The following is a 15909-nucleotide window of genomic DNA, read 5'->3' on the forward strand; positions in this document are numbered from 1 at the left end:
TTATTTGGTAAATTCGTTTATCAGGTATGATATATCGAAATATGACATCCGAAGCTAATATGAGAAGCTTTCTAGCGTATCATTTTATTCAAATCAATCTAATATTAGAAATATATAAAGCCGAGACCGATATATTATTCGACGTCATACAAGCAGCCAAAGTAGGATTAATACACCCAAGCTTATTAACCCCTAAAGAGTTACTAAAACAGCTTTTAAATATTAAGGTAGGAATGCCAAGTGTGTACAGACTTACCCATAGATTTAAATGAAAGTAATGTACAAGAAATGATACCCCTATCTGCCATTACGATATATTATTCAAATGACAAAATTGTTTTTATTTTAAATATACCTTTAGTATATCAATACGAATTGACACTTTTTCAGCTAATACCTTTGCAACGTGCTCTGATACTTATATAAATATAATATATGAATTACATACCATAGCCAACAATAACCTAACATTGGGGGTGCAACAGACACTTTTTGATGAGGGTGTAACAATTATTCTTATAATTGGATTCTAAAAGTGAGCAGGTGATATCAAGTACAGATTTCTTAACCGTGAACGATTAACACATTGACGTAGCAATTGTCGATCATCAGCGGCGGCGGAACGGCGTGAGAACGCTAGCCGCAACGAAAATATTATATTATAACAATTATATTATGCGGCGGCATCGTGCAGGGTCAAAGGCAGATCATCGCACGTACGCTTGCCACCCGGTAGAATAATATAGAAATATAATTACCACCCGATAGAAGAATATAGATGTCAAAATGACGCACGTCGTCGTTCAGATAACGCAAAGCGTGGGAAGAAGCGGATGCAGGTGCAGATGACCATCAGGGACCTGAAGGTACCGCGGGAGTCCCTGGACGATATATAAGGGGGCCCAGATTAGGCACATTTCAGACGTGATCCACCAGAGTTAGCGCAAGCACCTTCACGTCACCCAGTTTAATATTTTATGTCTCCTGGACTTAGAATATTTTTCACAAGTTTTATTAAATTAATTAATTGGACTTAGAATAATTTTAAATAAAAAACACTTAGAATAATTTCGAGAGTTCAATAATTTCACAAAACCTTTCCAAATCGACATCATTCAACTGATTGTACGTGGCACGTTACACCTTTACCAGATTGTAATTATAATAATTGTGTTTATATAAAACCTAATTATAAGTATTTAGCTGTAAGTAAATCTAAAGAAATGTATTCAGCCTATGATGAAATTGACCAAAGTCTTTGTAAACATGCCGGCGATTTCCTTTTATGTCCTGAAATTTATCCTTTACATCCTAGAAGCGGACGTCCTATATGCGAGGTGCTTTTACTACAAGAGCCAAAAGAGGTTCCAGACAGTTGCGAAATCATGCAAGTGCAGTTGCGAGCAAATCTATTTCACAAATTAAAGTTCAAGAACGAATGGATCTATGCTACACCAGGAGAAACCATATTCATTACATGCGACCAAGACAAGAGAAGTACAAATCATTTCCTAGAAGGAGTAGGTATACTATCTTTAAACGAAACGTGTAAAGCCTATGCGTCACGCGACCTATTGATTCCACATAAAGTCGAAACAGATATTGAACTAATTGATTTTGTACCAAATTCTCAAATTAAAGAACCTGAAGATTGATATGCTAAGTTAACGACTAATATTTTGGAAAATAAGCATATTCGAACCAACCAGATGTTCGATTTAAATATAGTCGCTAAGTCAACAACGGAAATTAAAGAAATGATGATCAAAGATACCAAGACAGAACAAATACGAAATAGTAAACGCAGACACGACTATTTATTATATGTAATTAGTACAATAACAATTATCTGTATTGTTCTAACTATAATAAGATGCACAGAAAAACAACCATGGTGCACAATAAGCAGTACCAGGAGATCCAGACGAAATATCGCAACAGATCCAGAAGTAGAATTATGGCATTTTCAAACTCCAGTACAAGTCGAAGAACCATACCCGACAGAACCAAACGAAGACGTTCCAGCAACTAATCGAACACAGGACCAGATCAAGGACGACATTATTCCATTACCATCCGCACCTCAGATCAAGACAAGGTATTCCGTGTACCCCACCCCGATGTGATACGGAGTATCGTCTTATAGGGGAGGAATGTAGTAAGCCGACGTTTTTAGTATAAAAACGTAGTTCCGAAGTCCAGTGGCCTATAACTATATCACGCCACCGAGTCGGACCACTAATGCCGTTTCCTGATTGGATTAAACACATCACGCCACTTCATAGACGTAGATCATCCGATTCTCCATCACGGCATGTTCCATATAAATATGAGTTCTCATCATAGATTTAATTAGAGTTAGTTAAGAGTCAGTTAGACTAAGTCAGTGTTGTCACTTGCTCTCCGGTAGCTAAGTACTTGTCCTTACGCTAACGAAAGCCTTTTTATTTATTGTTTTAACAAGTTAATAAACGTATCAATTGTCTTATTAATTTATTGTTAACTTATATACCTCAACTCTCCAACTTACGACGGAACGTGCATTCGTCGTAAAAGAAGCGTGCAGTAACTATCACTGGTTACTACACAAGGAAAGTGTTATCAATAATTGTAATAGATAATAAAATTCTACGTCATGATGAAAATTAAAAAATTTAATATGGAATCAGAATCTAAGAAAAAATTTTATATTATTATATACCGCAAGTCCGCAATTTATAATGTAAGTTAGATCTTTCGCAGGTCATGCCTGTGCATGACAGGCAAGACCCGTAGACACGCCTATGATTGTAATTTGTTAATTGTAATTTTTTGTACTTTCAAATGAAAGAATTATTGAACTGTCTTATCTTTAATTTTAAATGGCGTTTGAATTAGCACATATTTTATAACCTGTTCAATTTCGTTGGTTGAATTATCAGAAGCGGCAAATTTTTTAATAGTTTTTACAGATTCTAAAAAATAAATAATATAATTCAATAAATGTTGTTTAAATCATAGTATAGTTTATTTATTGATCACTAATATTATACCTTACCAAAAATAATTTTATTCACAAGTCATTTTTTAAACGAGCATTTTTTATTTCCGCGGCCGTTGTATGAAAATTTGCATAGCAATTCAGGTGTAAACATTAGGGTCATTATTCGTTTTACCATAATTTTAATGGATTTTCCACCAACAGATGATAAACGTTTGACCTAAATCGATGATAATTTAACTTTTAAGTACGTACAAATAATGTTCTTAAACAAATTACATACCAACTGATGCCGATAATTTGTATCAATAGATAACTCATTTTCAAATTCTTCCAGATTTTCCTGGCTTTTAATAGGCAATTAATCATCTATACAACATGTGTCGTATAAGAGTTGAGATTCTCTAGTTTTTGTCAAAGTATTTTCTTCATCTCGCTGAATAATTATATCTAATTTTTTGTAGTAAAATAAAATAAGGTAAAACAAAGCTACCTAATGGGGGACCATTTGTAATAGATTAAAATAAGTAAAATATTGGCATGATATAGGGGGGTGGTAGTAAATTGGTGATTGGTAAAATAAATAGGTCATATGGGTAATAAATTATTAAATGATGGTAATTGGATGCCTTGTCTACATTACTTTATTTTGCTACGATATGTTATTATATCGATGTAAAACTATATATAGATTGAAATTCCACTTACCTTCTTTATGGATAGTTGTATTATTTTGGATTGTATAGATATCTCGGTGTCATGAGTTGATGAACATTATTAATTATAATTTTATTACTCTTTACACAAATTATAGAATATTGGACTCGAGTTATAATTTATATTGATAGATGCTTGGCATAAATAGGAAAAGTTGAATAAAGACTAAAATTTGAATATAGGATTTAGGATGAATATTATTGGATGTTAGGCATCAGTGTAAATGATGATGTAAAAAATTCAAGTTTTAAACAATAAAGAAAATATACCAATATAGGTTTGTACTCTAAACCAAAGTAACGTTAAGAAGTTTCTCGAAAATATATATGGAATTTGTCTGTGAAAATCGATCTTGTCCAATCCTCCTGGTATCTTCAGTATTGGGATGCACTACTACTACCAGGATGCTGTGTGGGTGTTGTGGTTTTTATACACTTTCTCTCCACTACATCAGGTCATCTGGTGAGGTCAGGTCGCTTATGTGACCCGCGTGTTTATTGCGTAATTGTATGATTGGTATTCAGTTTTAAATTTGATTATTGTACAATTGTTTTCTTATAATATAATGATCTTGGTATTTATTTTAATTTGATCAATCGCTATTTCTTCATCTTTTAATTATTGTAGTATTAATTTTAATTTGTTAATTGTTATTCCATTGTTTTGTTATAATTGGATGACATTAGATAATACTCATATTAATTTAGCCAATTGCTATGTCATCATCTTCTTATCATTTAATGATAGTGACATTTATACTTAATTTGGTTAGGTACTTGCATTTGGTTCCACATTGTCTAAGTACGACTATAATTGGAAATCTACTTTATACATTTATTATAATACAACACTGTGATATTTATATATTACATTTGCATGTATTGATCTAATTTCATACTTAATTGTTAACATATGATTTAATAACCTCATATATTGATCATCTGTACAAATAAATTAAAATAATAAATATTCTTCATAGTTATACTGTTTAGTGGGAAAATTGGGAATTATTAAGATATCCAAAAAAAAAAAAACAAAAATTATAGAATACGTAAATCAAAATTATCAGTTTAATAATATATAATTAACAATAGTATGATTGTAATAATATTAATATTAAAGTTGAGGGTACATAATATTATTACTTACATACTTATTATTTCTAATAATTACCTTTATGAAGAGTTTTTAGTTTAGAATTTGATGTTGGTCTTTCTGTAGATTTGATGGATATACAATTGTTGACTAAAATCAAAATATAATAACATATAGGAAATTAAATTCAATAATCATTCGACAATATAATAACTAATAAGGGCACATTCTGTCATTCTAATAATAATAGTAATTTTAAAAATAATTAATAATAGTTTCAGGAAAATAATGCATTTGAATATGAATTAAAAGCAATACACACCAGATAATCCCGGTCTTGGAGAAATCTTTATTGGACTGTTTGAAAATAAACTTCTCTTAGCTCCTTATAAAAAAAAAATATATAACAAATTACATAAATATAAGTTTAAAACATTTTCAAAGAAATAAAAAAAATTGTAGATGTACCTACCTATACTATTAGATGATAAATTTTGGTTATTGCGCTTTTCAGTTACTTATATATTATTGTATAACAACTATTACTGTCCAGAAACTGTTGTGGAGACAAAGCTTTTTCTTCAGCCACCGAACAAGGGTCATCAGCTGTTTATAATTAATTAATAATGTTAATACTTTATACTCTAGACTAGAATATTAAATAATAATAATTATTAATAACTACCAGAAAATAAGCTGTGAGAATTCAAGTCAGAAAATTCTAAGAAAATATCATCACTTTCAAATTTGATATGACACTGGAAGCTGCTATCAAAAATAACAAATAAATACTTTAAAAACTTACACACACATATATATGTTGTAAAAAGTTTAAAAAGATACTCAAGAGAATATCACACCTACATTTGTTGTTTTTTTCATACAAATGGACAATTTGTGTTTAGCAGTTATAGTTATTTTGTGTTAGTTGGCTTTAAGAGGACGTCGCACCCGCATATTTTCTCCATCTTACATGCATACGACATACCTACCAAATTGTAAGCTCAGCAGAACACGTCTAGCTCTGTTAGTTAAAAAATTAGAGTGAAATAACCTCTTGGAAAATCTGAAGTTAAGATTATTATATCTAGACAACCTCATCGGTTTTTTGTTAAATTTTAATTTTAAAGCGAGTTATGAGTATTTTAAGATGGTCAAACACTTTACAATTTTAAAATGGTCATAACTCACTTGAAAATTAAATTATAATAAAAAGCCAATGAGATATAAATAATTATCTTACCGTTAGATTTTATAAGAGGTCAATTCATTCTAATTTTTAAACTAACAGAGCTACATGTGTTCTGCAGAGCGTACAATTTGGTATGTTGGAAGTGTGTATAAGACGGAGACAACAAATGCGGGTGAGACATCCTCTTAAGATTAGATTGAAACAATTTCTTTTATCAAAACTTACAGGTGAGAACATAACATGTGTTCCTCTTTGATTTTGAACTTAATTTAAATTTTTGAGCGAGTTTGTATGCATACAATATTAGTAAGACCAGGGAAACACATGTAGGTACAACATAATAACATAATTCTCTTTAATAATATCATACTAAAATGAGTAGTCCCTACAATATCATCATTTGAGGGAATACTATTAGCAATAGTATTATCCTTGATTTTGGTTTTAGAATTCTGACTTTTAATATCTAGTAGGTCAGTATTCTGAGATGATGGAGGAGATGTAATGTGTGCTGAAAAACATGAATAATGGTTAGGTTTATACTTATTTATATTTTTTAATTAACCAATTGTTTACCAAACGATGAGTTAACTGAAGTCTTTAATGGGGACCATTCATTTACTGGTTTTTTGGAAATTGTGAGATTTTCTATTTTAGAAGGTTTTGCAGATACTTGAATGGGTGTTTTTCCAAAATCAAGTTCATCATCTGAACAGAGTGTATTATTGGACATATATACCTACATTATAATAATATAAAAAATTAGTTACCTGTGGAACAATTAAATATTGGTATACTATTTGAAGATTTATGCGACTCATCAGAAACTTCTCCATCTACAATCAATAACAATAATAGGTAATTTTATTTTTATTTAATCAACAATTACAAAAAATATTTATAAACTTGTATATAAGTATGTAATATGTATATATAAAAACCTATCTAAAAATATTTTTAAATTAAAAAAAAAAAGCGGGCAAGTGAGTACCGCTCTGCTGTACATTAGGTGCCGTATGGATCATTATTATATATTATAGGAGTGTTAAATTTGAATCCAATGATAGTTATCATTGTATACGAAAAACGATTCTGAACGAAGATGATTTGTCAGCCTAGGATATAATTTCTAGTGGTTGGTGAAAAAGGTGGTTTATGTTTTAATGGCCTGAATACAACAAAATTTAAGTTCTTTTATAATAATTGTAAGTTAAACTTATGAAAAACCTTGTATTAAATTTTCAACTCTTAGCTACTTATACAAAAATTTTTATGAAATATACCTACAAAATAATTTGCAAATATTCATGGTTTTGACGAATTTTCGTCAAAATTTGAACTTCAAATGCTAATAAAAAAAAATTGTGCCTATGTATTCTTATAATTTTTTAATCACTTTAAGAATAACATATGAAGAACTTTGTATAAAATTTTCAAGTATTTTGATAGGGCCAAAAAAATTTTATCGACCCTTCAAAAAAAAATTTTCAGAAAAATTGAAAATGTCAGTTGTCTATAAATAGCTCAAAAAAACTCAAAATATTTTGAAAATTAAATCAAGTAAATAAAATGAAAATCTAAATAACTGGTAAAATTTTCAAGTATCTACGACTTATACTTTTTGAATTATAACAAATATCAAAAATCGTTTGAGGCTAAACCGTTATTTAGCGCGGTTTTGTAAAAATTTAAATTTCAAACACTCATAAAATTTTTTTGTCTGAATCCGGTAGAGTTTTTTTTACAGATAATTGAAGAAAAATGTATGGAGAACCTTATACCAAATTTTCAAAACTTAGTTATAAAAGAAAAAAATTTTATGATATTTCAACTTCAAAATTACTTGCAAATTTTCGCGTTTTCGACAGATTTTGTAAAAATTTGAACTAAAAACGCTTATAAAAAAAATTGTGACTAACGATTTTTAATTTTTTTAGCTACATTAAAAACAACTCATAAGGAACCTTGTATTAAATTTTCAAAACTTTTTGGTCATCCAAACATTTTTTATCGACACTTTAAAAAAAATTTCTCAAAAAAATCGAAAATTTCAGTGGTCTAAATAACTCAAAAAAAGTCAAAATTTTTTGAAAATTTTACTATATACGGATACCACTGACATTAACATTTGGTGAAAATTTCAAGTATTTTCAGTGATTAGTTTTTGAATTACAACAATAAAAAAAATCGATTTGGTCGAAAACTGGTTTGCGTAAAAATGGCCGTTTTTCAGTCATTTTTTTTGTTTTTTTCGATTTTTTTGAAAACTATTGGAAAATGTTAACTTTTTACCTCTATAATGCACCAAGGATATTCACTTTTACATCGGAAACCATCCCCATAGTTTGAAATTGGAGCATTATTTCGACTAGTTATGCTGTACACAGACACAAAAAAAAAAAAAAAAAAAAAAAAACATACATCATTGTAAAATCAATACATTCTTCACTCCGTTCAGAATCTAAAAAAATGTTATTTTTTTCTATGAATAATTATTATAATATTATAATACATATTTGTAGATATAGGTAATATATATATATTATATAATAATTCTTACAAAAACACACTTTTTTCTCTTGTATATTATTTATTATAAATCTATATAAAACAGAGGTATATTTGTATACCTATAATATAAAAACTAGCTGAACTCGTGCACTTCGTAGCCCGCTAAAAACCCTACCTCGTATGTGTCTCAAACTATAAATAAATATTAATATTATAATTGAAACTAATAGTAACTATCTATAAACAAAAATGTCCATCGTATATCTCAAAATGTCTGTTTAAGCATTTCCCGGGTTTGGACCTATCACTTTTTAACTTAGCCTATATTTTAAGTTTAATCAAATGACACATAGTGTAAAAAATTTCATCAATATCGGTCCAGTAGTTTTGGACAGTGTTTATTTCAGACCTTCTATCCCGGGGGGGTATCGTACATTTTCAAGGGGGTATGTCTTAGAAGTAAATAATTAAGAGATGTAAAAATATTATTTTAAGCTCAATTTATTGGTATCAGATTGATACTTAATAATTTAAGTTATTAAGGTATTATTTTTTTTCTAAGAATACATAAATTATTAATAATCTAATTTTGATTAATTATATGGAAAAAAATATATAACACACATTTACTATACATACATTACTTATACATTATACTATATTATTAATAACACACCAATATGAGCTTAAGTCATATACATTTTAATATTTATTATGTTTATTAAATTAAATTAAACGAATCCGGCGCTGCTTTTGACGTGCATACAAATCAATGACCTCATTTACAGAATCTTCATCGAGTTCTGAGGGTCCTTCTGTGCTAATTTTCATGCAGGATTGCAAAGTTTCTTGTCCCATTCTATTTCTTATTTTGTTCATAATCCTATTCATTGTACTGAAAAAGCGCTCCGTAGTGGCCGTTGAATCTGGTACACACATTAAACATTCAGCAAGTTTATTCAAATTTTTATACCCAAAATTTGGTGTATAAATATATAACAATGGATTGTTTACGTTTTCATCTACCAAACTATTTGCAACATACTTAAATGAATTCAAGTCTATCCAAACATCGGCTGGTTCAAGACTAGGAAAATATAAACATATTTTTAATACATCTTCTTCAGTGATTGTAATTAAAGATTCAAATGATTCAAATAAAGCACTTAATTTAATTATTTCTAGTGATTTTTCATTAAAACGTAATTGCTTTGTTCTATCATTGTATCAACAAATTTTTTTAGCTTCTTTTAGACTTTTTATTTTATTTTCATTTTCAACTATTTTTCGTGAATTACTAACATTTTTTTTTAATGTATTTATACATTTATGAATTGAATTATTCTCGTCATTTGATGAACATTGGGCCGAGACATTTTTAAGATGATCAATCGAAGAAGAAATTAAAACTGGTACTGATGATAGCTGTAGGTTTTCTTTTGTAAGATTTTGCTTAAATTATTGACTGCGCCTAAAGCCTCATCTAGGACAACTAATGTGATTAAAAAAACTTGACTGAGTGATTTCTAACAGAATACCTCCTGCTAGTGAAACAAGATCTGCTCCGTCAGTGTGTATATTCTCGCATGCCAAAATAATTGATTTATAACACTCTTTGACTGCATGAATTGATCGATGATTACTTAACTAACGTGTATTAATAGTTTCCGGTATTTTCAATTTTTTTTCATTTATAGCTTCTTGAATATCATGAAATATTTTTTCACGTTTAGCAGATTTATAAAATAATTTATAAATATTTTTAACAACTTGGAGGGTTCGTTTAATTGAAACATATTTATTACGAGCAGAAGTTAATGCTAATGATAATAAATGAGCTCTACAATGAATGTATGGTCCCACACAGCAAATTGGAAATGTTAATATTTTCACAATATTTGTATAATGTTTTTTTGAAAATATTATTTTGAAAACATTGCTTAACTATTTTGAAAAAATTTTATACCAAATATTTCAAATCAAATATTTTAAATTTATTTTATAGTAAATTTTTTGAAAATATTTTATGTCTAAATATTTCAAACCAAATACCTAAAATTAAAATATTTGCAAAACTTTTGTGAAAACATTTTTAAATTCTTAAAAATAAATTATATATGAATAATATATTATAATATTATAGTTATCATTATTTTTTAAAATTGTAATGAATAATATAATATTATTAATATTAATAGTTATAATAATTTCATTGGAGTCCATTTTTCGTTCAGATTTGTCTATAATATATTGTATAATAGGTATACCTATTATATAGTCCGCGACATGAAAAGTGGCCGATGACCGTCGCGAACCTAGCGGCCGTTTCACCCTAATGGTTCCCAATCCCCACCACACTACATTTTACAGCTACCCTCCAGGCATTCCAGAAGATCCGCTAAGGGCGCACAAAAAAAAACCAGTATACTATAATGTATGGAATATATGTAGGAATGGAATACACAAAAGGTACGCGCTGGCGCGCGTCGGGTAGTAGGTGTTCTAGGTTGAGAACCAATGACTAACAGGTTGGGAAGCCGCAACGGGTCGCGGTACATATCGGCCACTTTTCATGTCGCGGACTATAGGTATATAATTTATTATATTATAATGATTATGTTATTATAACTACTGTAGTACTGTACCCCATACAAAGCACATCCACTGCATATGTTATGATAATAAATTTTAGTTTTAAAAACATTTTAATATTTGATGTATTATTATATTATAAAAACAGTATCTATTATTTAATCATAACTATAATATCGTAGTATATTACTTATACTGGGTAGTGGGTATACCGCGTAGTATACCTTAAATAATAATAATATATATGTCGCATCCATTTCGCGTTCTGATCCGTTTCATGAAATGGATAGACATTTTATCCAGTTCGCGAAACGGAACTTATTTTTTTACAGATCGCGTAATTACACAATGTGGATAACTTTTCACGAAATGGACACGGATTTTTAGTTATACGGAACTTGTTCCGTAATCTGTACATACAAATTACGAAACCAATACGTGAATGATTTTTATTAATAGAAACAACTTGTCGTAATAACCTGTGGTAATATTTATAATAATTATGTAATTCTAGTAAACTTTAGGTAATATAATATGTTGTAAATTATCAATAAAAAAAAATATATGAAAAATAATAATAATTATGACTTTAACTATAATAAAATTTTAGGTAAATTTATATTGTAAACAATTTTTTTTATGTATAAAAAAAAAATTATTATTATAATTTAATCTAAAAGCATGTAGTATATTATTTGTTTGAACATGGGGTAGTATTATAATATGTTGTAAATTATCAATATAAAAAAAAATATGAAAAATAATAATAATTATGACTTTAACTATAATAAAATTTTAGGTAAATTTATATTGTAAACAATTTATGTATAAAAAAAATTATTATTATAATTTAATCTAAAAGCATGTAGTATATTATTTGTTTGAACATGGGGTAGTATTATGACAACGGCTATTACATTTTAAGCTAGATTTAAAGCAAGCGCATTTTTTTGTTTCACATTTGCCCCTACAATTACAACTATGAAAACCTTGTCCTCCCGTTGTTAGAGCCACTATTTCCCTTAGACTTAACTCTTTTTCTTTATTGACGTCTGACATGTTAATAAAATTGGATTTAGCTGGTTGAAGAGTCGAAGAATTGAACCATCCTTTAATTATCCCGTGTTTGGTTCCTAGACGATTTAGCTCATTTTTTTGTTCCGTAACTATGGCAATTATATTCGCAGAGTCTGATGGACCTCTATCCACCTTAGGAACTGGAACTATAACACAATCTTCAACTTGAAATAGAGTAACTTTAAGGTTGCTTATCTATAAACAATGGAACTCATATTATTGTATAATACTTTTAAATAAAATAATATTTAATATGTTTTACCTTCAACATTTTTTCCGCAGCCTTTTGTAAGCCTTTTAATCCTTGTTGTCTCGATTGAATGATATTTTCATTATTTTTGCATAAATTACAAACAATAGCACTAGCAGAGTTGATTTCCACTATTACTTCATTGCCACAAAGACTACAACGTGAAGTGATCATTTTAATCGTGGAATGTGGATCGTCTGAGTCTCCAGTATACATTAGTAAATCCTCTTCAGTTGATATTTTTTGCAAAACTTCTGATGGTAATTTTGAAGTTGTTAAACCTATTTTCGGGTCACTTCCAAATAAAGCTTTATATGGAGATCTATTAATTACTCGATGATGGGAACAATTTTTTTGAAATTGAACGAATTCTAAGCCAATGGACCATTTTTTTGAATTGTTATCGACCATCCATGCTCTCAACATATTTTCGATATCTTGATTACTTCGTTCTACACTACCTTGACTTTGGGGATGTCTGGGTCGACCATGCACTATAACACAGTCAGGCCACAGAGTTTTGAGCTCTGTAATTATAGTGTTGACAAATTCTCGACCGTTATCACTTTGTAAGATTTTTGGAGCCCCAAAAGTGAGGAATAATGAAAGTAAATTTCTTGCTACTTCAATTGCTCTTTTGGATTCCAGAGGTCGTAAGGATAAAAACTTTGTACTGTGGTCTTGATAATTTAAAATCCATCTAAATTTACCATCAGGATTTGATTGAAAATCCACTAAATCGACTTGCCCCCTTTCATTAAAATCTTCACTTATTATGGGTTTGATAACTAATTTACGGTTTACTGGTTTTTTACTGTTGCATGATAAACAAGTTGACAGGAAAGCTTCTATTGCTGGTCTTGGAATCGCGTATTTATTCATTAAAGCCAAGCGAAGCTTCACATTTCCCCCATGTCCTGTTCGGGTATGAAAATCTTTTAATTTATCATACATTTCTTCATACGGTACGTAATACCTTAACAATAACAAATAAAAATATATAATAAATAAATTCGAACTTTAAATAATTTTAAGCATAATAATTATAATTATTATAATTATTTAATTTTACTAGCACAAAATTGCTATGCCAATAATCCAAAATGTTGATAGCGAACATTTTAGTGAATAAATATTTTTTCTTAGTAATTACTAATTACTAGTTAGTATTATTGTATCAAAAATCAAAATCGATTATAAATATAATTTAAAACAAAAAAAAACAAATAATAATAATAATTAGGGACAAATATACATACAAATATGTAATTTATAGCTATAGAATATACAATATACCATGAGACATGAGTTTGAAATGAATAATGATAAGTCGCCTATGTAATAATTTGTATAAAAATTATTTTATATAGTTAAAAGATAAACTAATAAAAATCGAAAAACCGGGATATTTACTTACTTTATTTCTTGATTATCTTGATTTTTCGTTTTGCAAATTAAGTAATGCTTTTCAGCTACGGAAAGGACATCAAACTTCTCCAAAAGATAGTATTCTCGCCTTGTTTTGTTATTTCTAAATGTTTATAATTAATTTAAATTATGGTTATTATCTAGTAAGTGGAAAAATATTATTGTTTCGACTTTTTACAAACCTGTTTGTTTTAGCATGGATTATGTCTTGAATTATTGTTTCAACTTCATTTATTGAATGGGGTTTTTTACCTGGTTTATCAGTGTAAAAAATGTCAAGCTTTTTAAAAAATTCAACTTTTTCATCGAACATTTTAATTTTAATTTAATAATAACTTTTACTACTTATTGTAATAAATACGTTTCACGAGTATTTGAACGAGACTGTACACTTCAGTAAAATGTTATACGATTTAGTGACACCGATCACAGATAAATAATTATTACTTACCTATACTTATCGCCTAATATCCACATGAGTGTTGAACATACACAGTACATCGATAAGGTATCACAGCCACAGATACCACAGGTTATTACGACAATTTTTTTCTATTAATAAAAATCATTCACGTATTATTTGTTTTATAAGCGTATAAAGTTCACTTTCACAAAATAAGTCATAACCACCAAAATATAATAGAAATTACTTTATAACTAAAAATTATAAAATGTTTAACCCCTGAGTTTTAAAAATGTTATACAAGATTTATTTTTAAAAAAACGATATTAATTATTATTATTTTTCATATTTTTTTTTATATTGATAATTTACAACATATTATAATACTACCCCATGTTCAAACAAATAATATACTACATGCTTTTAGATTAAATTATAATAATAATTTTTTTTTATACATAAAAAAAATTGTTTACAATATAAATTTACCTAAAATTTTATTATAGTTAAAGTCATAATTATTATTATTTTTCATATATTTTTTTTTATTGATAATTTACAACATATTATATTACCTAAAGTTTACTAGAATTACATAATTATTATAAATATTACCACAGGTTATTACGACAAGTTGTTTCTATTAATAAAAATCATTCACGTATTGGTTTCGTAATTTGTATGTACAGATTACGGAACAAGTTCCGTATAACTAAAAATCCGTGTCCATTTCGTGAAAAGTTATCCACATTGTGTAATTACGCGATCTGTAAAAAAATAAGTTCCGTTTCGCGAACTGGATAAAATGTCTATCCATTTCACGAAACGAATCAGAACGCAAAATGGATGCGACATATATATATATATTTTTTTTTCCTGCTACTTAATTACACATTTTAAAGCACTGCAGTGTCAATTTTCAACAATAAAGAAACACAAGAAAGATGATTATATTATTATGTATCATCATTAAGATTTAACACATTATGTTTATCGAAATTATATAGATTATGCACTCGCTTTATATTGATTAAAGAAACAATTATAGCGTGCTGTTATAAAAAATTAAGTTTGATGGAATAATGAACAACTATAGACTATAATAGGTGACCAGACGTCCAGACGTTCTATTTGTCGTAAAACAGAGTACTCTTTTTTGATGCAAGCCCTTAGCATCTAGTGTCCTTAACAATAGTGTTAAGTACCTACATAAAATTGTACTCTTTTTTTGAAAATATTATGGGCTAATACATCATGTTTATGATCTTCATATTTTGGTACCTATATTAATTTATATTTAATGGTTCGTGCTAATGCAATCTATAATTATTGGTTTATAGTATAATAGCATATAGTTAATTTCTATTATTTTTTCAGATTGTTCAACTAGTCTGTTACCTATTAAAAACAAATAAATTGTATGATTTATGTACATTTTATCCATAATTAGTTTTTATTGAAAATTAAAATTTGAACACCTCGTGTGGTTCATTTTAGGGCGGCTAAAACTACTTTGATGGAAGGGGAGTTAAGCCCCTTCAAGTCTTCCCTAATTTGCACCTAGTCACTAATATTTAAATAATTTATTAAATAAATTAACTTAACTAAATATGTGTTTACTAAATTATAATAACATCATATTAGTATAAATTACTTAATTATTA

At 28.2% G+C, this 15909-nt stretch overlaps 1 protein-coding gene and 1 pseudogene across 1 annotated transcript; both read right to left on the minus strand.

Annotated features, from left to right (window-relative positions):
- Nucleotides 1-2832: 2832 nt before the first annotated feature.
- Nucleotides 2833-6717, minus strand: LOC126554188 (uncharacterized; annotated as a pseudogene).
- A 5237-nt stretch (nucleotides 6718-11954) lies between these two features.
- Nucleotides 11955-13378, minus strand: LOC126554190 (KRAB-A domain-containing protein 2-like). The gene is made up of 2 exons (XM_050209276.1): nucleotides 12427-13378; nucleotides 11955-12359 (listed from the first exon to the last, which is right to left on the minus strand). Exons 1-2 carry the CDS (start codon nucleotides 13366-13368, stop codon nucleotides 11961-11963), a joined length of 1341 nt encoding a protein of 446 aa, XP_050065233.1. The 5' UTR covers nucleotides 13369-13378; the 3' UTR covers nucleotides 11955-11960.
- Between the last annotated feature and the right edge of the window lie 2531 nt (nucleotides 13379-15909).

Source organism: Aphis gossypii, unplaced genomic scaffold (genome assembly GCF_020184175.1).
Source record: "Aphis gossypii isolate Hap1 unplaced genomic scaffold, ASM2018417v2 Contig00444, whole genome shotgun sequence".
In the NCBI taxonomy this organism is placed as follows: Eukaryota; Metazoa; Arthropoda; class Insecta; order Hemiptera; family Aphididae; genus Aphis; species Aphis gossypii.